The sequence below is a fragment of the Equus quagga genome, chromosome 13 (assembly GCF_021613505.1).
Source record: "Equus quagga isolate Etosha38 chromosome 13, UCLA_HA_Equagga_1.0, whole genome shotgun sequence".
Classification (NCBI taxonomy): domain Eukaryota; kingdom Metazoa; phylum Chordata; class Mammalia; order Perissodactyla; family Equidae; genus Equus; species Equus quagga.
Genome location: NC_060279.1, coordinates 93,536,480 through 93,560,026, shown reverse-complemented (window position 1 = coordinate 93,560,026; position 23,547 = coordinate 93,536,480). Strand labels below are relative to the sequence as shown.

Below are 23,547 nucleotides of genomic sequence, written 5' to 3'. Positions count from 1 at the left end.
CTAAAAGACATAGTTTTTACCTTTAAGACAAGGAAGACATAGGAGTGTACATAGTACATAGGAATGTACAAAATGTACATAGGAATAAGTGTAAGGCAGCCCGCAGCAAAGACCAAAAGGTTAATTCAGGTGACCTTTCTTAGGGACTCATGGGAAGGTAATTAATTATAGGCAATACTGTTGGGTCATGACCAACTTTGCGGAGGCAAGTGGAATTGATCCTGTGAGTTTCATTCCTTACAGAGTTTATCCTGCTCATGTCAGTTGCAAAGTGAGACTGATAGAATCGGGTGATTCAGCAGTTATCTGGAAGGTGTCATGTCTGAAAAGACAGGTTCAGATACAGAATAAACGCTTTTGTCAGAAGCCGTGAGAAGAAGCAAGATCGAGACCTCATCAATATATCCATGACATTTCTTGAGGAATTTCAGCCATTTTTTCTAGGTAGGACATGAGCATACGTAGAAATCACATAGTTAGTATAATGCATGGTCATGGTTACAATAGTTTTGCAGAATAATTAAACAAAGAGGACATTATGATCACAATAAAAAGGTAAGATTGTAGTATAGAGATAGATAACTTTCCAAACTTTTTTTCATCTATTGATGTCTGATTGTGAGTCTTTCTATATTGATATATACATGTAATTTATAAACATAATCATACTATACATCCTGTAACCTGTTTTTTCTGTTGACAATATATCTTCGTTATTTCTCCAGCCTAGCGTAGTTCCGTAGTGTTCCACGGCATGGGTGTTTTGAATGCATTAAGAAGTCAGCTTTTTGGGCTCAGACACTTGTACATCCTGTCTGCCCGTGTCCTGACCAGCTTGCTTTGCTCCTGAGCCTGTGAAGGATGTTCTAGCATGAACCACGTGGCCCCTTCTCAGCCCTGAGCCGTGGGAATGGAGGAGGAGGATGTGGTCTGAGCAGGACTGAGTGGGCCCATCTCAGGTCCACATCAGCATTCCCCAGAACCGGGAAAGCTTGGAACGTCTTTACAGACCTGAGTTTTCCAGAGAGAGAAGGCAGAATTTGGGATTTCTTGGTCTCAGCCTCAGTTTATGTGCTTTGCACATAATCATCTGTGTCAAAGTCTGTTTTGTCATTGACCAGGACATAGAGGTCTTGGGTGAACCGGGCAGTGCTGGAAACCTTCCTGCTCGAGGCCCTTCGGGTTTGCGGTGAGAGTTTAGATTCCACAAATGGTGTGTGGGACGTGGGTTGGAAGCGGGAGTGGAGGAGAGAAAGCTGATATTAGCTCAAGTCAGGATGGAATCAGTCAAGCACGCCTGCTCTAAAGCTTCGTTTTCCTTCCCCAGCTCTGACTTTTCTGGATTCTGTGCGTCACCAGTCGAGGAGCCCCATGGAGCGTTAACGAGCTCCTACGATTCTAGAACCATGACTGACGTAAGTTGGTATTTCTCTTTCCTTGAAATATTGTGATTTTTAGGTCATGTGACTCTTCTCTTTGCTTATCCTAAAGCTTTCTGTCTAACAGAGCCCCATCCCTGAGCCTGCTTCTCTGTTTCTCCTCTTCCAGTGATGGATGGCACCAGATAGCCCGGGGTCCTCCCTGTGCGCCTTCTCCAGTCAGTGTCACCATATTCACAGGACACGTTATTCCCCTTTCTTGTGTGCTCAGTCCTCACTCAAGGGCAGTGAAGGAATGGAGTCTTTTGAGGGAAATACTGGCACTTCTGTCAAAGAATAACTCAAGGAAATGTAGTTAACAGCACATTTTTACTTGTGTACAAGGAAAACCAATAGTTTAATTGACAGATTTCGTGTATCAGAGGCACAAACAGGATTTATATAAGAGAAGGAGGAAAGGGGAAGGAATGGAAGGCTGCAGACATTTTGAAAACAACAGTTTTCCTTTTTCAGGCAAAGATTGGCAGGCCGCTGGGAAAGAAGCCAGGCAGGACACCATGCCCTTAGGCAGCTAGATGGTCCCCCAGGAGAGCAGTTCAGTTGTTTGCGCGTTCTTGTTTTGCCGTGACATGTCCATGGCAGGCTGTCCTGGGTCGTGCCCTTCGTTATCACGTCCATCTTCATCTGGCCAGGGCTGCTCCATTTCCCTTCCCAGAATTTCCGTTCCCATGTCCCGTCTGGGATGTGATAAGTTAGTGATGAGGGGCTCATTGGACCACACAGGAAAGCTTGGAACGTCTTTACAGACCTGAGTTTTCCAGAGAGAGAAGGCAGAATTTGGGATTTCTTGGTCTCAGCCTCAGTTTATGTGCTTTGCATATAATCATCTGTGTCAAAGTCTGTTTTGTCATTGACCAGGACATAGAGGTCTTGGGTGACATCTGTGTCATGTATTGTATACTGTATCAATATCCTCCAACTCAGAAAAAGGAAGGTGTTGAGCAAGGGCAGGTTGACGGTAACAAGTAAGATGATAATCCAGATTCTTAGGTACTGGATGATAATAGATTCCCAGAATTAAGGAAATCTTTAGAAGCTTTGTCCAACCTACGTGTATAAATATAATAGAGTTATTCATCTCATATATCCGTATGATGAACTGAATTGTAGCTAATAAAAACATTTTCTGTAGTCATCCTAAGAAAAAATGCTTATGATGTAACCTAACAGAATGATAGACTTGAGGTTTAACAACGATAATCCTTAATTTAATGGGAATTATTTTTCTCAAATAGAGATTTTATAGTACATTTGCAAAAAGAAGTTTTCATGGTTTTTTTTCCTTATTCTTTAAAGGGAAACAAGGGTGGAGCAATTTACATTTATACAGAATTTATGAGGAAGGTTGTGTGTTTGTAGACACACACACTATTTTTATTTAATGGAGAAGAAATTGGGATTATTTTGTATATTACCACACAGATCTGGATGGCTGAGTCATCCCACAGTACCCGGGAAGTTTCTTCTGCTGTAACAGGATTCTTCTAGAACATGTCGACACGCTGCTTTAGTCACACTAATTTCCTTACTTTTCCCTACCCATCTCACAGGCTTCCTGCCAACCTGACTGTTACACTTCTCTCTTCTTGCACTTTATCCTTCGCAAACCTCTTCTTTTCCTTTGAAGTATTTCCTTAATTTAAGTTCACAAGTAATGCGTGGGTTTTTGGCTTTAGGCCCTGGTGACTTTCAGCGACGTGGCCATCGGTTTCTCTCAGGAGGAGTGGGAGTGCCTGGACCCCGCTCAGAGGGACCTGTACATGGACGTGATGCTGGAGAACTATAGTAACGTGGCCTCACTGGGTAAGGTGTCTGCCCGAACGAAATCTCTGCAGTGCCAGCTTCCTCCCCTGGGAATTACAGGGCTCGCTTTGAAGAAAGCAGGTGGCTTTCTCCTCTGTGCTCTCAAAGGAATGTTTTGGTATTTGTTGGGTTAGAAGTGGGTTCGTTAAGCGCTTGATCTCCCCACCCCTCCGTGAGCCTCGCCCCGTCCTCTGGCCCTTCCTGCACTGCCTTTCTTGAAGATGGGGAGCTGGATTCACATTATGGGGCGCTTATGTCATAACCATTATCAAAGAAGCCAGGTTTCCTACTGTGTTTAACGTCAGCATTGCTCTAGATGATCTGTGTCCTTGCTGCTCAGTGTGGTTCTTTTGTTTGAGAAATCACAGGAAGGCCAGAGCGGAGCTCATGAAGGAGAAAGGACCAAGAAGGTAGTGAGGGAGGGCCCAGGTGACAGGCAGTTTTGGTGCTTTCGGCGAAGCATGTGGATTGTGTTCTCAGTGATCAGAAGCCGTGATTTGGTTTATGTGGGGTTTTAACTGTTTTCTGGTCAAGTATTACACAAATACCTAATGTCAGCTTCTTCTGGGGCTTGTTAGAAAGGCAGCAGGTCAGTTCCCAGCGCAGACCTGCAGGACAGAATCTGCATTGATGCAAGATCCCCAGGTGATTGTTACGCACACTCGAGAAGCACCGTTCTTTGTTATTTTCAGACCCACAGGCAGGGAGTACAGCTCGACACGGGTCCTGATAACCTCTGACTTTCCACAGAGCCCCCCACCTTAGGCAGGGGCGGACTGATGCACAGAATTCATTTCCTACTAAGTGGACACGTGCCTTTACTTACAACAGACTCGAAGTTGAACATTACATTTGTGACCTTTGCATTTTACGCTGAGGTAAATCCTAAAAATGTCTCAGGAAGCTTCCTGTTTTCCCCTTAGCAGAATAACAGCAGGAATAAGAATGTGTCTAGTTACCCTGTGCTTACTGGAAACGAGGCTCTGCTCTGAGCAGTGCAAACACGCTGACTGACTGTGCCTTCGCAGCATCCCCGTGTGGTAGGTGCCATCTCCTTATGATAGATGAGCACAGTGAGGCACATAGAGTGTAAGTGACTTCACAAGGTCACACGGCGGGTGGGAGGCAGTGGCAGCGACTGAACTAGGAAGTCTGGCTCCAGAGTCTGTGTCCTCATCCGCTGTGTTCTGTTTGCTCTAAAGACGTGGCGCCCGGATATGTCTACAAGATCCTTTTCCTGTTTATGTGATCTCATGCTCTTCATTCCTGTCATCCTTCTCTTCTCTGAAGTCTTTATCAATATTGTTTCTACCTTCATTGCAAATTTAACCAAGTCTTTTGAGCTCTTAATTTTTTTCAAATGTCTATACCATCTGGCATTTCTTTTTCTTATAAGCAGACCCTCCCTTCCTAAGCCAGATGTGACCACATTGTTGGAGCAAGGAGAAGAGCCCTGGATGGTAGTGAGGGGAGGGCCAAGAATTTGCAGCCTAGGAAGGTGGAGGCAGGAGAGAACCATGACTGGTCCCAGAGGAGAAGGAGGAACAGCTGGGACGGGGTTGGAAAGCTCCCTATGATGGACCATGGTCTGGGGAGTGAAGGCCCGACCCCTGGGAGGAAATAGAGATCTCAGTTTGGGCTCCCAAAGGAACCTCATCTTGCTCTCGTTTCCCACTCCTTGTTTTTCTTCTCACATTTCCCTCCCACGTCAGTGAGGAAGGTGTTCTTTTTTGTTTCCAGTGCAACCATTTTGCTTATATTGCTGGATTCAGCTGCTTGCCAGCCCTTTTGCATTTGTGTGTGTGTGTGAACGAATGTATGCATTCATTCATAAATTCTGCAAATATTTTGAGTGCCTACTCCTAGCCAAGCATTGTACTGGCACTATTAATACAATCACGAACAAGATTGATAACACTCATTCTTGTGCAGTTTAGGTAGTCAGGAAAAACATAAAATAAATAAGTAAATAAATGGACAAAGAATGTCATGTAATGAAACATGCTGTTGAGGAGAGGTAAACAGCATAAGAGAATAGAAAATGATAGTAATTGACAGGACTGATGCAGATAAGATGGTCAGGGAAGGCTTTCTTGACTAGAAACATGAAGCCTGGGATCAAGTTATATGAATATCTGGAGGAAGATATGTCAAGCACAATGAACAGCATATGCAAAGGCCCTGTGGTTAGAAAGGAACTTTATTGGAGCACCTGTGAGAAGGCCAGGCAGAATTAGTAAAGGAGCATACACTGAGAAATCAGGTCAGGGTGATAGGCAAGGGCTGGGTAATATGCAATTTTTTTGTTGTTTTAGTAAGTTGCATTGTTTAGTCTCTTTAGGTCTGAAACAGTTTGTACATCTTTCCTTGACTTGCATTCCCTGCTGCTTTGGAAGTTCGCATGACCCAGCTGTTTTGTCCAGTGTTCCTCAGTTTGGGTTTGCCTGCTCCTTCTTCTTGATTGATTCAGATTATGCGTCTTTGGTGGGCGTATCACAGAATCGATGCTGCGTTCCCACTCTCCTTGCCTTCTGTCAGGCAGTGCAAATGACTTGTCATCACTGATGATGCTCCCCTTGAACTTTGATTCGAGTGGTGTCTGCCAGCCTCCTGCCTGTAAAATTAAGCAGTTTTCCTTTCATGAGTATTTTGTGAGGAGGAACTTGGAGACTAGTAAATAGCGTATTCCTCTTCAAACTTTCTGTTTATTCATATAATGGATTTCTAGTCAGTGGATTGTAATCTTTTCTTCCCATTATTTATTTTGAAGTTCAGAATATTTGAGCTTGTCCCAGATTTGTCCGGTGGGGACCCTGTCACGATGGCTTCTGCGTCCGTCGGCACATCTCCATCACTCTTTGAGCACCTCCTTGTTTTCTGACACAGCAACATGTTCCAGGCTCATCCCGTGCTTTCCCGTGCTCCAGCCCACTCAGCCGTTTCTTCAAGGTGCCCTGGTTTCAGTTAGTTGAGAATGGTATTTAGAAACTAAAATCTGAATACAGATTTGCTCATTTCTACTGGGAGTCGGCTGCTCCCAGGCCCTCTCAGTGGACAGACCTATGGACTATACTAATATGCGTATACAGCATATCCATGCACACACATTACATCTATATATTGAAAAACGTGAGTTCACACAGACCTCTCCAATTCCAGCTCAACACTGCGGGTTTCATTTTGGCTTATTCACTTGCCATATTTCTAACTCCCTGCTCTGACAGTGAAAATCCTGGCTTCTGTTACCCTTCACGTATTTGCTTACTTGATCAAACTCTCTCTACGTAAGCAATCTTGCATCACCACCACCACCACCTTGACCCTGTGGTGGCCCCTCTCATCCCAGTTGGGTTGACAACCCATGCCAGGTCCCTTACACACAGACATTTGTCCTATCCTGCTTGTTCTGACTCCCCACATGGGCAACCCTTTATACTGACACCTTTCTCACACTGGTTGACCTTCAGTACCTTCCTCTGGGCTTCATTTGATTAAATCTTGACCGCTGAGTATGCATTTTAAAAATATCCTATGTGATGAAATGGGAAGTATTCGTTCAGCTCTTCTGCCATGTACCAAAGTGTGACGGTTGCCTTGACGAAGACCGCTGGTGCAGTTGTTTATTGTGAATGAAACTAGCCGCTTGTTTCGTGGAACACCTTTTTTTTTCTTGAAAGAATGACTGATGGACAAACTATGGCTATCCAGACCAAGGGAGTTGGAAAACATTTTCTTGCAAGTGAGCCTGTCACTGCAAGAACAACTAATGGTATTTGTTGCCAATGATAAAATTCAAACTTTTAAGTAAAAATGAGAATTGTGTAAAACCTATATCCGCCAATTGGAGCTTTATAGTTTCCCAATATAGAAACATTTTTCTGATGAGATAAGTGGTAATATTAATGTGATTTTTTTGATGCTATATAATGAAATATGTCAATATCTCAAAGATCTACATAACTGAGTAAACCACTATTTTTCAAATAACCAGTGCATGATTACAAAATTATGCATGGATAAAGATCATCCAAATTGCAATGGTTTTTTTTTTTTTTTTGAGGAAGGTTAGCTCTGAGCTAACTGCTGCCAATCCTCTTCTTTTTGCTGAGGAAGACTGGCCCTGAGCTAACATCTGTGCCCATCTTCCTCTATCTTATATGGGGGACGCCTGCCACAGCATGGCTTGCCAAGCAGTGCCATGTCCGCACCTGGGATCCAAACTGACAAACCCTGGGTTGCCAAAGCAGAACAGGCGAAGTTAACCACTGCACCACTGGGCCGGCCCCTGCAATGGACTTTAATGTAACATAGTATGAAAAGTTTGTGGGTGTGGTTGCATATTCCACATTGCTGCTAAGCTTTAAGAAACTACCACTTCTCAAGTTTTACTGTTGTATCAAAGAATAATACCCACAATTATCTTATCAGGCTCATAAAATATTCTGCCATTTTACAATTACATATCAGTGTGAGGCTGGATTTTCTTCATATATTTCAACCAAAATAGCATTGCCACAGATGGAATGCAGAAGCATGTATGAAAATCCAGTTGTCTTCTGTTAAGCCAGATATTCAAGAGATTTGCAAAAGATTAGAACAACACTTCATTAATTTTTTTGTCTTGGGAAATATAATTACTTTTCATAGAATATGTTTATTGTGTTAACATTTAATGATTTGTTTTAAAATGAATGAATACCTCTTTAAATTTCTCGGTTTTAATTTCTAAGATGGTAAACATCACAAGATATAACCCACATCAACAAAAGCTCTTTTGAGTCCTCCATGATTTTTTTTAACATCTAAAAAGAAGTTAAACTTGTATTTATTTATTTATTAACATCATTAAGCCTTACACAAAACATTCAAGTACCAAATAATTATACTGCACGTCCTTGCATAACAATTCAAATTTATTGAACTATCTTTTGATGCTAAGTTGTACAAAACTACACTCCTTTTAGTTTACATTTGGCTACCTCAAAGTAGTTTTAGTATTAAGTTGGTCAGCTGAAATCCTGTGGCTTCCTTTTAGATACACACACAGTCTTTACACCCAAATGTTAATGTCTACAAAGCAATAAGGCATCGTTAAATAAAATAGCAATAGTTACTGCAGTTTGCAGCTGTGACCAATTATCCATAATCAAAATTTCCACAAACATCCACAGTATCATCCACCATTTAATAGCTCAACCAAAATCTACAATCACCGATAGGCAAAAATGCTAAACTTGTCTATTTTGTATTGCAAATACACTTATGCATGAGCAAGCAAGGGATTCACCAGTAAGTTTTAAGAATCTAAGGGATACCGAGACCAAAATATTTGAGAGCTACTAAGGCCTCAGATGAATGCTTGGGGGTGTTCACTGAGGTTTTTCCACTCAGGCTGGGTTGGTGCTCCAATGTACAACCTCTGGAATCTCGACCTTGTGGAGTCACCCTGTGGATGCGTAACTTCATATTTGCTTCCAGCTCCAAGGGGCAATCTCTGCCTAGATTTTTGGGTCTTCTTTGCATGACTCCTCCCTGTAATAAACCTTAAACCACAAATTCCAGCCACCTTAGCAGCCCTGAACTGGGATCTTAATATCCTTTGCCCAGTGAGACCACTGCTGTCTATGTGGATTTCACTTTCCTGTGCCTTGGTTTAGAGGATACAGCCAATAGAAAGGGTGAATGATCTCCTGATATGTTTTTCTTATGTCAAAGTTTTTCATCCCTGTGCCTAGTATCCAGTTTTATAGTTTTATAGTTTTTTTGTAGCAAGGCAGTAAGTCTAATGCCAGGTTTTTCTTTATGGACAGAGCTGGAAACCTCTTACCTTCATTTTCAAGAATATTTTTTGCTATACATAGAATTCTGGGTTGAAATCTTTCTTCTTTCAGCTCCTAAAGATCTTCCATTATGTTCCAGCTTCCATTTTTACTGATGTAAAGTCAGCCATCATTCTTATTGTTGTCCCTCTAGATTTAATGGGTTCTCTTTATCTTTGGTTTTCAACTTTTTTATATGATGCTCCCGGTTGTTGCTTTTCTTTGTGTTTATCCTGCTTGCAGATGGCTAAAAATAGGCTGATGTCATTCATACATTTTTAGAAAATTTCAACTATCGTCTCTTCAAGTATTTCTTTAACTCTCTCCTCTTTCTGGGACTCCATTGCCTGAAGTTAGATTGTTTGATATTGTTGCACAGATTGGTTTTTTTTTTTTTGGTCTTTTTTCTCTTTGTTCTTCAGTTTGGTTTTTTAGTTATTGAATTTCCATTTGGTTGAATTTTAGAGTTTCTATTTCTCTGCTGAAATTTCCCATCTGGTCACTATCCATCTTTTCTTCCAGAATCTGTAACATATAGTTGTTTAACGACCTTGTCTGCTGAATCTAACATCTGCATCATCCATTCTCTCTTTTGATTGTGTTTTTTTGGGGGGTTTTAGGTCAGATTTGCCCTGTTCTTCACTTGTCTCATAATTTTTTATTGTGTGCAGACATTTTGAATAAAAGAACAGTAAAGAATGAATCCTTCCCCTCCCCGAATGTATATGCCCTTCTTCCGTCAGTCATTTAGGATGAGGGGCTGATAACACAGATCCCGCCAAGCACGGAGCTGATCTGGGCCTGAGTCATAGCTTTTGTACAGGAGGAAGACATGTCCTCTACCCTCTGGGTCCTTCTGGCTGGGCCAGAAATTAAATCATGAGACAGAATAGCTGGAGAAAATCAAACAAAGCTTTATAACATGTATACATGGGAGACACTCAGGAAAGCTGAGCAACTCACCAAAATGGCAGAGGCTCTCGTCTTAAATACCATCTTTGGCTAAAGACAAAGGAGGGTGTTGGGGGTAGTGGTTTGGAACTTCAAGGGGGTGGAAGGGAATTTACATGGAGATGGAAATGTAAATGGGCCAACTACACACATATGACCTGAGAGATACGTTCTGCATCACATTACAGTTATCTATGTGGTTAGCTCCTTCCTCAAGTAGGCTCTTCTGTTTTAAATTCTTTTAGGCAGTTGAGGGGGAGGTCAAAGTTTCTTTCAGAGTCTTTGGTTCTTAAAAATAATCAAGCCAAAGAGACACATTTTGGGGTGACCAATTCTGATCCCCCACAGTTCCACCTTTGAAACTTTAAGAAGTTTCATAGTCCAGCAGCTGAGTGGTAGATTGTTCCATCTCACTGAACACATTTCTTAGTCCTGATAATAGATCAGCCCAGTTAAATTCATTTCAGAAGAAAGTGATGCAGTGGGCTCCCAAAACTAGGCCTGTGTTGTGGAAGCAAGCAATCAGGTATTTAGTAAGAAGTATTTCTGTGGAAATAAGAAGAAAAACAAGGTTCACGGTTGGAGCAAATTGTAAACCAGTTTCAGAGCTCAGAGGACAGCCAGTTAAGATTTCTAGGGGCCAGCCCAGTGGCGCAGCAGTTAAGTTTGCATGTTCCACTTCAGCAGCCTGGGGTTTGCTGTTTCAGATCACAGGTGCGGACCCAAGCACTGCTTGTCAAGCCATGTTGTGGCTGGTGTCCCACATATAAAAAGTAAAAGAAGATTGGCGTGGATGTTAGCTCAGGGCCAGTCTTCCTCAGCAAAAATAGGAGGATTGGTGGCAGATGTTAGCTCAGGGCTAATCTTCCTCAGAAAACAAAGAAGATTGTAGATGTCAGTGGAAGCATCTTTTGCAGCTTAAAATGTCTCTGATGATGTCATTGAGTGTTCAGGTATCCTTTTGAGTGGCTTACACAGCAACAGGCATGCAACAGGTAATCTCTCTTGGTTATATCAAGTTGCCTGGCTTCAGTTTGCAAGGGCTTTTGGAACAAGGGTGGTTTCAGTTCTCAATGACTTCAAATAAAAATGATGGAAAAAATTGAAAGTGGTGGTTTGGAGATTTGGAGCCAGATATTTCAGGAGACCAGAAGAATTCAGGATCCAGTCCACTTCACAGGTAGATGACAAAAACCTCAAAGACATTTAACAGAACTAGGACCTAACATCCACAAATGTGTATTATACTTTTTACTGAAACATAATTTTTCTCTCTAAAATCACCCTCAATTTTACCAAAGACAGCCAAACTAAGACTAACGGTTTGCAAAGTAAGTCTAGTTTCAATAAATTTGGCCCAATTGTTTATATAAGTACAGCAAGAATAGCAATTGATTGTATAGGTTCTTTTAAACCTGTTTTCTGAAACTTTTTATAAGGAATCTCAGATTGAACTTTAAAGGCCTCTTGAGGCCAGGAAAGCCAAGGACTTATCAGACAAAGCCTGTAATACCTACAGATTTGGGTGTATTTTTCTCTTCTCGAGGTCCCGAAAATATTTAGGTGTTTCTTGCACTGGCCAGATAAGTGACCTTCCTTCCTTACCTGGTAAGGTTGCTAGGAACCCTGTAAACAAGGTACCAAGCCAACATTTCCAAGTGGCTTTATTCTGTAAAGTCTAATCTTTAATTCTCAAAAGTTGTCTGGTTATATCTGAGTCTATGCCTGTTTCTCTCAAATATGACATTTCAGTCAAAGCTTTGGTAAGATAACTAATGTTTCCAGTTGTGTCCTGTTATAAGGAGAACAAATTCTTGTTGAACTTACATAAATATCTATATTGCCATGAAAATAACAAAACTCACTTGCTAAGAGTTTCCGAATTCAGGAGGGATCAGGTAGGGAGATTCAGTTTTGTTTACAGAAGTATAATTTTCCAAATTGTTGTAAGTCATAGTTAGCTTAAGAGAAAAGAGAAAAGGTTTTTCTTAAAAAAAACGCTTTTTAAAATCAATATTTCTAATAAAAGTCACAAAAATTTATAATCATATTCATCAGTTCATTCAGTCCTGTGTAATCAATTTTTGATCTTAATCTTCTGTTAGCAGTTTTATGGGGTCATCACTTTCTCCATTAGAGTTTGATAATTTCTTACCCAGTTCAGTTTTAAAATCTGAAAGTTTATCAGAAGCTTGTATTCTAGAGTAGGTACCAGGGTCCTTTTCATGAATCTCTCTGAAGATGAAAAACATCTTCAAAAGCATCAGAGTAAAACAATAACTGTCTGGAAGTGACAAAAGACTTAAAAATGACAATTGACAAGGAAATTTGGTTTATTCTGTGACACACAACACTTTAAGATAATAACGAGAATTGTGACTGACAACCAGGACAGATTAGAATTTTTTGGAATGTTATATAATTTTTGAAATACTTAAGTCAATAACATTTACCCACACACTATCACAGGTGTCTATGAAACAATGTTTAGTTATCCATTTAACCATGGTGACTGTCAAAGAATTTTAGGTGAATGCAGAGGCTAGTTGTAAGAAAAACCTTAGTACCTGTGATTAAAGACCTGATAAAACGATATAGGAAATTTATTTTGGTAAAACACAAAATCCATACCCTTCTGATAGACTACTCAAAGCAAAAACCTTTTATAATCTCTTTACCAAGAATAGACTAAAAGTTCAAGAAAATCATCCTTTTAAGAGAGGGGAAAAAAACAAATTCTAAGTTTGCACCAGCTTACTTTTAATATTAAAACTTACTTAAATTTAACTTTAGCCAACTTGAACATGCATAAAACTCTTTTCAGAATTTCTCTTCCACAAACCTTCTGTAACTTTCTTCTTACATTCAGAATTTGTCCCATGCCTTTTGTTGTTGTTGTTGTTGTTTTCCTTCTTCTTGTAGTTTAGGACAAATTTATCTTTCTTTTTTTTTTAAATTAATTTTTTTGTTTTTTGAGGAAGATTAGCCCTGAGCTAACATTTGCCACCAATCCTCCTCTTTTTTTGCTGAGGAAGATTGGCTCTGAACTAACATCTATGCCCACCTTTTTCTACTTTATATGTTGGATGCCTGCCACAGCATGGCTTGATAAGCGGTGCATAAGTCCACACCCGGGATCTGAACCCATGAACCCTGGGCTACCAAAGTGGAACGTGCAAACAACCACTGTACCATGGGGCTAGCCCCCCAATTTATCTTTCTTAACCTGACAAAAATATTTCCATTCTTTATATCTTCTTTACTAAAAACTTACATCTTACTTTGCTTGAATACAAACATTTTTCTTATTAATTTTTAGTAGCTTTAATCACATATTAGAATTTTTAACCCTTAGAAACCTTAATTTTTTATGTAAAAACTAAGTAAGTAATTACAGAGTGTCTTTTACATTAGCATACTGTGGCTTGGCAAGTTTATTAATACTTTTTATAGTTTTAGAAATATGTTACTTTATAATAAATATTTTACTTAAATACAAGACATGTTTACCAATAGACCCAAAACACCTTTTAGTTTTTTCTGTAATAAGACAAAAGTAGGTAAACTTATATTTAGTAATTAATGTCTAATATTTTATATTATTTAGAAATAATGTACATATTTAATGAATTTTCCATCATTTAATTGAGCCAAACTTCACAGTTTCAAATTACTAAAGAGATTTTTGAAGTTATTAATTACAAGTTATAAAGTATAACTTTTGCTGAAAGTTTAAACTCATCTCATTTACATTTAAATTATTTCTTCCCAACAATTATGTTTAGATTACCCATGAAAATTTCATGAGACATTAGACAAAATTAGCTATCATTTTATTACTTTTGTTAACTAGTTTTGTAATAGAGATAACATCAGCTTATTTGACCAATAAATGTACAATAAAGGCTCCATGTGTGCATCATATGCAATGCCAATAACTCTGAGGACATGTCCATTCTAATCAAACCAACAAACTTAAGTAAGCTTTCAGTTACCAAAGATTATTTTCTATCATGTTAATTTGAAAGACATGTAAGCACTTGCTTTAAGACACTTAAATAGAGCTCTTAATTTTGGCAATATCATCTGGAGGTAAAATATCACACATATAGGCACACAGGTAGACACAGACAGAGACGTAAAATTTTTGTTATGAATCAGGTGCAGTGCAAAACACTAGTTGATGAGAAACATTTGTATTTCAAAGAATGGCTCTCAGGTCCTAGTAAGATGGGAGCAGAAAATCTGCATCATAAAGGCACAGAGAAAGCCATTGAGTTTTTTTCAAGATGGAGTTTCTGGGGCATATTTGCCTTATGTGTTTCTACTGTCTCAATCTCTTGTCTCAGTCAACATCTAGGAGTATTTGGGGAGGAACAGGGGAGTCTCTGGGGTTGGCAAAAGACAGGTGAACTTTGAACTGCCTTCTAGGACTGTACCTCCACCTTTGCAGGGATTTGCAAGACAAAGACAGTTGCTTCCAGTTCCCCAAAGAACCGGTTTACAGCTTGAATGACAGAAAAAGAAGCTGACCCACCCCTCCAGCTACATCCTTCCAGTGGCTTCTTTATATCAGGGAATTTTTAGCTTGAGAGGTGAATCAAAGATTTGTATGTTGTAAAACTTTCAGGACAATGTATCACACCTTTAAAAGTCTGCACAAAGCATTTAACAAAGGCCCTCTTTCTAAGTGTACAATTTAACCCCAGACCAATTTACCTTGGTGGGGGAGGTTTTATTATCCGTTAAAGCACCCTGGTTTTTACCTCATGTTGTGTGGGTTCAGGCAACCTTACTGACGTCCCTTTAGTAAGTTTAATTAACACTGTCTGAAGGGCAGATTTATATGCTGTCTTACAATCAGGCATGGGAAATATTCCCTTTCTCCACTGAGACACATTGTCTATCCTCACAATACAATCTATAATACAATCATGGAAAAAGATACAATCGCTCCATGTAAAGCCCATAAATATATTAATTTTTCTACAAAATTTCATCTAAATTCCATCATAGTTTTCATTAGGACTTTATCAATAGGTCTTGGTCTTATAATTTTGGATAGAGGAAGCATTCTCAGTCAGACATTTTTATTTTATTTTATTTTTTTCCTTTTTCTCCCCAAAGCCCCCTGGTACATAGTTGTATATTCTTCGTTGTGGGTCCTTCTAGTTGTGGCATGTGGGATGCTGCCTCAGCGTGGTTTGATGAGCGGTGCCATGTCCGCACCCAGGATTCAAACCAATGAAACACTGGGCCGCCTGTAGCGGAGCGTGTGAACTTAACCACTCGGCCATGGGGCCAGCCCCTCAGTCAGACATTTTTAAAACATACTCAGGCACAGTTGATATAACCTCTTTATATGAAGTCAGCTCAAACATTCCAACCTTTAAAATCTTATCAACACTTGTACTTTCACATTTTCTCAGTTTAACTGTAACCCAAGTGTGGGTCTTAAGGCTAGTAATTTGTTTTCTTTTTTTGGATTTCCCGTTTAATTTGGCCCTTTCATAGTGTCCAATAAAAGTTATGAGAGCTCTCACAATTTTTTTCCCCAATTTAGAAGTTTTTCCAATTTAAACAATCCATACCTGGCCACATTGACAAGTAGGATGTTAACAGCAACTTATACCAATAAGCTTAACCATGGATACAAGAGGCATCCCCAAAAGAGATTCAGAAAGTTCATATCCAAAAATAGTCAAAGCAAAGGGCTTCATTGCATGACAAGCAATGAAGGTTGAGATGACAGAGGCCTGTTATGAAAGCAGCTGGGACCCCTTATGACAAACTCCCCTGAGAGCTCACACAGCCAGATAAAGAGTGTGTCCCAGAGCCCCAGTCTACTCAACTGGCCACCAAGATGCATGCTGGTACATGCATCCTCTGGATGGCAGAGACCAGAAAGGTCACAAAGCCAAGCTCTCAAGACACAGAACAAGACAAAAGAAAAACCTCATCTGAAGCACATTAGCAGCTTTAGCTAAGCCTTGGGTATCTCAGGGCCAAATTAGTACCCAGGAGGGAGGAGCCACAGGCTTGGGGGTCATGTGTGCTTTACAGAGTACCTTGTCATTGTATGGACATTTTCTTGAAGTTGGTGGGGTGACCTGTGTCATTTACCCCATTCCATGACCACCTTTCCTTTCTCAGGACAATTCTTGAGGTAGTGAGTGCCTCAATGGCTCTTCACTGCCCACCAAATTTTTGGCCTTTTTGGCTTCCAAGATGCCCTTAGCAACAGCTTTCACTTCATGTGCGTATTCCCAGACAACAGGCTCAGAGAGATGCCTGTGTCTTATGACAAATGACAAAAAAAGACAGAGATAAGGAAAAATACTATCTCTGGGAGGAAAAAGATCTACAACCAATGAGTGCTCAACCAAATCCTAGAGTTGCTGAGTCCAAGAGGCCAGCTTCACTAAACTTTTCTCCTGCTAATCTAAATTTAGAAAAGCAAAAAACTCACCACTCTCACTTCCATTGGACCCTGCAGGCAGAGATCCAGGAGACTGATGTGGTAAGAACTCTTGCCTCCTGCCAGCTCTTGTCAGGGGTCCAGGATCTCTCAGCTGCATTAGTTCAGGAGTGAGCAGCATCCAGCCAGTGAAGTTTTATCCTATCCAGTCATCAAACTGTAGGGGAGGAAGACATATCCTTTACCCTCTGGGTCCTTTTGGCTGGGCTACAAATTAAATCATGAGACAGAACAGCAGGAGAAAATCAAACAAAGCTTTATAATATGTATATGTGGGAGACACTCAGGAAAACTGAGCAAATCACCAAAATGGCAAAGGCTCTCATCTTAAATACTATCTTCAGCTAAAGACAAAGGAGGGTGTTAGAGCTAGTGGTTTGGGACTTCAAAGGGGTGGAAGGCAATTTATGGAGATAGAAATATACATGGGCCAACTACAGACAATGTGACCTGAGAGACACATTTTACATTACTTTACATTGCATTACAGTTATCTCATGGTATTAGCTCCTTCCTGGAATAGGCCCTTCTATTTTAAATTCCTTTTTTTTTTTTTTTGAGATCGGCCCTGAGTTAAATCTGTTGCCAGTCTTTTCTTTTTATTTTCTTCTTTCCCCAAAGCACCCCCGTACATAGTTGTATATTCTAGTTGTAGGTCCTTCTAGTTGTGGCATGTGGGACGCCGCCTCAGCATGGCATGACAAGCGGTGCTAGGTCTGCACCCAGGATCCGAACCAGTGAACCCTGGGCCGCTAAAGCGGAGCACGTGAACTTAACCACTCAGCCACTGGGCTGACCCCTTAAATTCTTTTAGGCAGTTATGGGGGAGGTCAAAATTTCTTTCAGGTTCTTTTGTTCTTAAAAATAATCAAGCCAAGGAGACAGATTTTGGGGCAGCCAATTCTGATCCCCCACACTTTGATTAGTTTCAGTTATTTTCTGGTTTCAAATTAGATTAAAAGATCTTTCTTTGCCCTGAACTTCCCACATGACCACTGATGGGCTAAACTCTGTGTCTAAGAGTTTGAGCTGGGTGGAGCTTGTAGTACAGCTCTAATTAGTTTTGTTTCACTTCTTGTTTGAATGCCAGCAGAAGCTTGGAACTTAATAATATATGAACTGCAAGATTTTGCCTGCTTTCTAGCCAACATCAGTCTCTCAGAGAAGTTCCTGTGAGGGAGAATTATCTTGTGTAATGAGTTTGTTTCTGAGTTTCAGGATTTTCTAGATTCTAGTTCATCCTGTCAGCCTACACAGTCATTAAAAGTTCAGCTGGAACTACAGCTGGGCACAGAAAGGTTTGATTGATGGATGGGCACATTTTGGTGTCAGGGACCATCTCCATGGGAAGACGAGGGACTTGTTAGTGATCTTCCAGAAAACTGTCAGACTGAACATTAAGATCATAGAACTGAAAAATCAAAGCTGAGTTTGTCATTTGACAGGGGAGAGACTTGATGCTTAAGAGTTCAGTAAATCTCTCGATCCAGTTCCCTAGGGGTATTATTTTCAATTTGTCTTTTATTTATATTATAGAGGGCTTCTTTTTGGGTAAAGGAAATAAAGTGTGTGGTTTTCTTGTTTTCTTTCAGATCTGGAGTCAACAGATGAGACCAAAAACACATTTTCAGAAAAGGACAATTCTGAAATAAAATTTTCCCAATGGGAGATAAAGGAAAGAAGCAAAACCCTTGGCCTTGAGGCATCCATTTTCAAAAATAATTGGAACTGCGAAAGCAAATTTGAGGGACTACAAGGACCTCAGGAGGGGTACTTCAGTCAAATGATAATCAGCTATGAAGAAATGCCCACTTACAGAGAAAGCGAATCTCTTACTGCTCATCAAAGAATTCATAGTCAAGAGGAACCCTACGTTTGTAAGGAATTTGGGGAGGCTTGTAGTCCTGACTCCAAACTTGGTGAAGATGAGAGAACTCAGATGGCTGAAGAGCATTTTGAATGTAAGGAGTGTGGGAAGGACTTTTTAAATGCCTATCACCTCACTGTACATCAGAGATTTCATACTGGTGAGAAGCCCTATGAATGTAAGGAATGTGGGAAGACCTTTAGTTGGGGATCAAGTCTCATTAAACATGTGAGAATCCATACTGGTGAGAAACCCTTTGCATGTAAAGAATGTGGGAGGACCTTCAGTCGTGGCTATCACCTTACTGAGCATCAGAAAATTCATATTGGTGTGAAATCTTATGAATGTAAGGAATGTGGGAAGGCCTTTTTTTGGGGCTCAAGCCTTGCTAAACATGAGATAATTCATACAGGTGAGAAACCTTATAAATGTAAAGAATGTGGGAAGGCCTTCAGTCGTGGCTATCAACTTACCCAGCATCAGAAAATCCATACTGGCAGGAAACCTTACGAATGTAAAGTATGTGGAAAGGCTTTTCGTTGGGGCTACCAGCTCACTCGACATCAGATATTTCACACCGGCGAGAAAGCTTATGAGTGTAAAGAATGTGGGAAGAACTTTAACTGTGGCTCAAGTCTTCTTCAGCATGAGAGAATTCATACTGGTGAGAAACCCTATGAATGTAAAGACTGTGGAAAGGCTTTTAGTCGTGGCTATCACCTTACTGAGCATCAGAAAATCCATACCGGTGTGAAGCCCTTCGAATGTAAGGAATGTGGGAAGGCCTTTACTTGGGGTTCAAGCCTTGTTAAACATGAGAGAGTCCATACTGGTGTGAAATCGCATGAGTGTAAAGAATGCGGGAAGGCCTTTGGTAGTGGCTATCAGCTTACTCGACATCAGAGATTTCACACTGGTGAGAAACCCTATGAATGTAAGGCATGTGGGAAGGCCTTTAATTGTGCCTCAAGTCTTGTTAAACATGAAAGAATTCACACTGGTGAGAAACCCTATGGATGTAAAGAATGTGGAAAGGCTTTTATTCGTGGCTATCACCTTACTCAACATCAGAGAATTCATACTGGGGAGAAACCTTTTAAATGTAAGGAATGTGGGAAGGCTTTTCGTTGGGGTTCGAGCCTTGTGAAACATGAGAGAATCCATACTGGTGAGAAATCCTATGAATGTAAAGAGTGTGGGCAGGCCTTTGATAATGGCTATCAACTTAGTTTTCATCAGATATTTCACGCTGATGAGAAACCTTATCAATGTAAGGAATTTGGGAACACCTTTCCTCATGGCTCAAGCCTTGTTCAACATGAGAGAACTCATAGTAATGATGAGCCCTACAAATATGAAGAATGGGGGGAAGCCTTTATGTGGACACCTTACTCAAATGAGACAATTGATACTGGCGAAACTTACAAGTGAAGCGATATGAAAGAACATATGGATGTTTTTGTGTGTGGATAACTTATTCAACATGAGGAGAAATCTTACTCTTGAGAAACCTTATGAACATAGGGCATGTGCAGAAGCCTTACCTGTGTATGGACAATTTACTTGTTATCAGAAAACTCATACTAGTGAGAAGTATTTTGAATATAATGAACATGGGAAGGACTTTAGACTTCTGTACAATCTTACTGAACATCAGTTTATACTGATGTGAATCCATGTAAATGCAAGGAATGTGTGAAGATCTTTAATTCATGGCACAAAGTCTGATACACACCAGAGAATTCATGCTCATTAGAAACACCTTAAGGAAGGTGGCAACGACCTAAACGTAATTCGGTTTTTACCCTGCACATCAGAGAATTCATACTGCTGTGAAATCCTGTGAATGTAAGGAATGTGGGAAGGCTCATAGACGTGGTAAACATCTTAGAGCACATCAGAGAATTCATCCAAATGAGACACCCTTTGAATTAGAATTATAGGAAGGCTTCAGACAAGTGCTACTCAAACTATTGTCCAGAGGCAGGTGCTAGTCCACAAAATTATTAGCTGTCCATCATGAGATTAATGCAGAAAATGAGCATAAGTGTCTGGAAACTTCTGCAGCAATTTGATATTGCCATAACATTATCATTGTATTTTACAAAAGTAGCAGTCCACGAATAATGAGAAATAAAAAACAAAAAGTTTGTCCTTACTCAGAAATAATTTGAGAGACAACCTTGACACTTTTTCAAACACGAGACAAATCACAATATGATTTACTTAGAATAAGAAATCCTTTGCTTGTCACCTCTCTTATTAGGATAGCAGAATATTCATACAATAGGAAGATTTGGCTAATGTGAGAATCACGGTTTTCTTATGCCCATAAAAGCATGGAGAATTTATACCAGATGTGTCCATTTAGAGAATCTATAGAGCCTTCCAACACTATTTAATCTTTGTTAAACTTTAGCAAACTCATCCTAGAGAATAACCCTGTTAATGTAACAAATGTAGGGAACCCCTTATCTATGCCACAAACCATACCTATTGTCATCTCAATTCCACCTCCTTACTGCCTGTGGGCTGTTGAGCAAAATGCTCATCCCCTGTGGGCATCTTGTTTAAAATGCTGGTGAGGGTAACTATCTGATAGTGCTGTTGTAGAGACTGAGTGGGTTTAGTATGGGTCAGATTTTTGGAAGGGTGTCAGGTTATGTAACCTACGAACAATACACAATAGCTATTCTTATTATCCTCATCATTAGTATCACTACTGGTGAATTCGTAAGACAGGAATGCCCTTTTGATGTAACGGATTTAGAAAAGCTTCCCATAACCACTCATCTATTTGAATTTCAGATCATTCTGGATAAAATCTAGTAAAATGTAAAAAACTAGAGAGGATTCTTATTCAGAATTTATCCCTCAAGCTGCATCAAAAATTAAGACTGAAAAGAACTGTTATGAATTTAGTAAGTGTTAAAATGTTGGGAATATACCCGTTGAAGAATCAGGGAACATTGTGAAGCAATGTACCTGTAATGAATTCCAACAGACAGGTAGTAATTAAAATTCTCCACTCATTTCAAAATAAATTAGAAATTAAAGAGAACAAAAAGAAAATGTGCATTTGGGAATTCCTTCCCAAGATTGTGGTATGACAATTTTCAGACATTCAGAAAGTTTAAAGCGTAGTATAATCAACATCCATATACTCTGTGTAGAATCAATAGTTCTTACTATTTGGCCATATTTGCTTTCTCTCTGAATATATATGTATGTATGTGTATTTATGCTCATGTACCATTTGACTTATGATGTGGAAATCATGAAACTTCTTTCCTGAACACATCAGCATGCTTCTTTTAAGAATAAGAACTGTCCTATTCTTAACTCTGATACCATGGTCACACAAGAAAATCATCAATAATTCTGTAATAATCTTTTATATTCACTTCATATTTCCGAGTGAATCTCATATTTGGATATTAGAATGCATCTCAAAGTTGATGACTTCTCACAATTGCTTTCAACCAGGTGTCTGTCATGATTTAGTGCTAGCATCAAAGCATATTAGTTATGATGAGATGAGTGTTTATATACTCACAGAATAACCCTTTAAAAATTATTCATTTCCAAAAATTTCAGTTCCATCAAAACTGCATTGACAAACAAATGTCTGTAGTTTGTCTCAGTCATTGTTTTAATCTGCATCTCACCTCGATGTCCATTTTGTGCGGACAGACCACTCATGAACTCACTGTTCAGTGATTACCATCTAGTGGTTGACAGCGTTGTCCCACACAATTGCAATTTTAATAATCAGTATAACACAAAGCAGAATACTTCGAGTGTTTTAATAGGATGAATCATTCCTAATCAGTATTTTATTCCTCCTGGGTACCATATTTGCATTTTAGCTAGGAGATGTGGAGATGGTGCCTTATCCCAGTATTTCTGAAGTGATTTCTCAAAAATCACCAGTCCTTAACAGTACTTGAAAAACGAGGGGGCTTCTCTGGTTAAAGCAGCTTATGAAGCAAAATCTAAATCCCCTCTTAAGGAACAACCAAAAAGCACCTTATCAGTTTATCAAAAGACTTGAGAGTATTCTAGTGAAGAAAATTGCTGAACTTTGTTTAAATTGGTGTATCTCAAACTTTGCCCTGGAAATACCAATTTCCCTTACTTAGGGATGTGAAACTGCATTGGGAAATGTTGCCATAACTAAAAGAAACTCGGAAGTTGCAAGATTCAGTCACCAGTTCTGGCTCTTAGCTGTGATGGCATGGCACTTAGCGTCATGCTCTCAAAAGGATGCCTTCTAATGTTCTCTCTTATTTGTGAGTAAAAGTCTTCGTTGTATCTAAGTAGAAATGGCTCCTGGGTTGTATCAAATGTCATTTCATCATCTCTTCCTACAATTGTATAGACTGACTTTGTTACTGTGATAATTTATGATGACAGATTCTTTGACTTCTTCCCATTCCTGGATATGCCCAGGTTAGTCATTGATGCATTCTTTTCTGTTTTTTGGGGATGCACTGCTTGATTTCATTTGCTGTTATTTTATTTAGAGTTTTTACATCTCATGAGTGAGACTGTATAATAGTTTTCTTTTTAAATGTATTTCTGTTTGTTTTTGCATTGCAATTGCCTGTTTTTAAAATTGGATGACTGTATTGGGTTGTTTTGTTTTGAATTAGAGATCCTTAATCACTTTTCTAGTTCCATATGTTGCTTTTCTTGTCTTTGAATTCCTACTTTGGACACCACAAATTCACTGTGTGCCCAGCACAATTTCTTTAAGGAGCCTTCATAGTCGTGTAGTCCCAGCTAAGATCCATATAAAAGGAACGTTCCAACACAGCCCTTCACTGAAAATCCTTCCTTCTGTGTTCTTGGGAATACTGTATTGGGAGGTTGGAGCTCCTTATAGGACTGTTACGATCATGCGTGTACATGTCTTACAGAGCACACGTGTACTCTGTAGATACTGCACACCATGTACTTTCTGTATATTCTGGACGTGGAATTGCTTGGGTTTGGTCCTGAGTATGTCTGTGTTCAACTTTAGTAAGTTCAGTTCTTCTAAATAGATTTCCAAACAAATGTACTGACTGGCACTCCACCAGCAGCGTATGAGTGTTCTTTCTCCATATCCTTGACAATACTTAGCATCATGAGTTAAAATTTTTTTTTTTTTGCTACTTTGGTGGGTATATAGTGGTACCTGATTGC

The 23,547-nt window shown here is 39.7% G+C and overlaps 1 protein-coding gene across 8 annotated transcripts in view; it reads left to right on the top strand.

Moving 5' to 3' along the window:
• Nucleotides 1-23,029, top strand: part of ZNF283 (zinc finger protein 283) — a 28,266-nt gene extending 5,237 nt beyond the window's left edge. For all 8 annotated transcript variants that reach the window (XM_046681458.1, XM_046681463.1, XM_046681464.1 and 5 more), the window contains 3 exons: nt 1,328-1,415; nt 3,116-3,242; nt 18,083-23,029. In XM_046681458.1, coding sequence (XP_046537414.1) covers nt 1,328-1,415; nt 3,116-3,242; nt 18,083-19,788 — 1,921 coding nt within the window. In that variant the 3' untranslated portion in view covers nt 19,789-23,029. The remainder of the gene's footprint in view (nt 1-1,327; nt 1,416-3,115; nt 3,243-18,082) is intronic.
• Nucleotides 23,030-23,547: the final 518 nt, after the last annotated feature.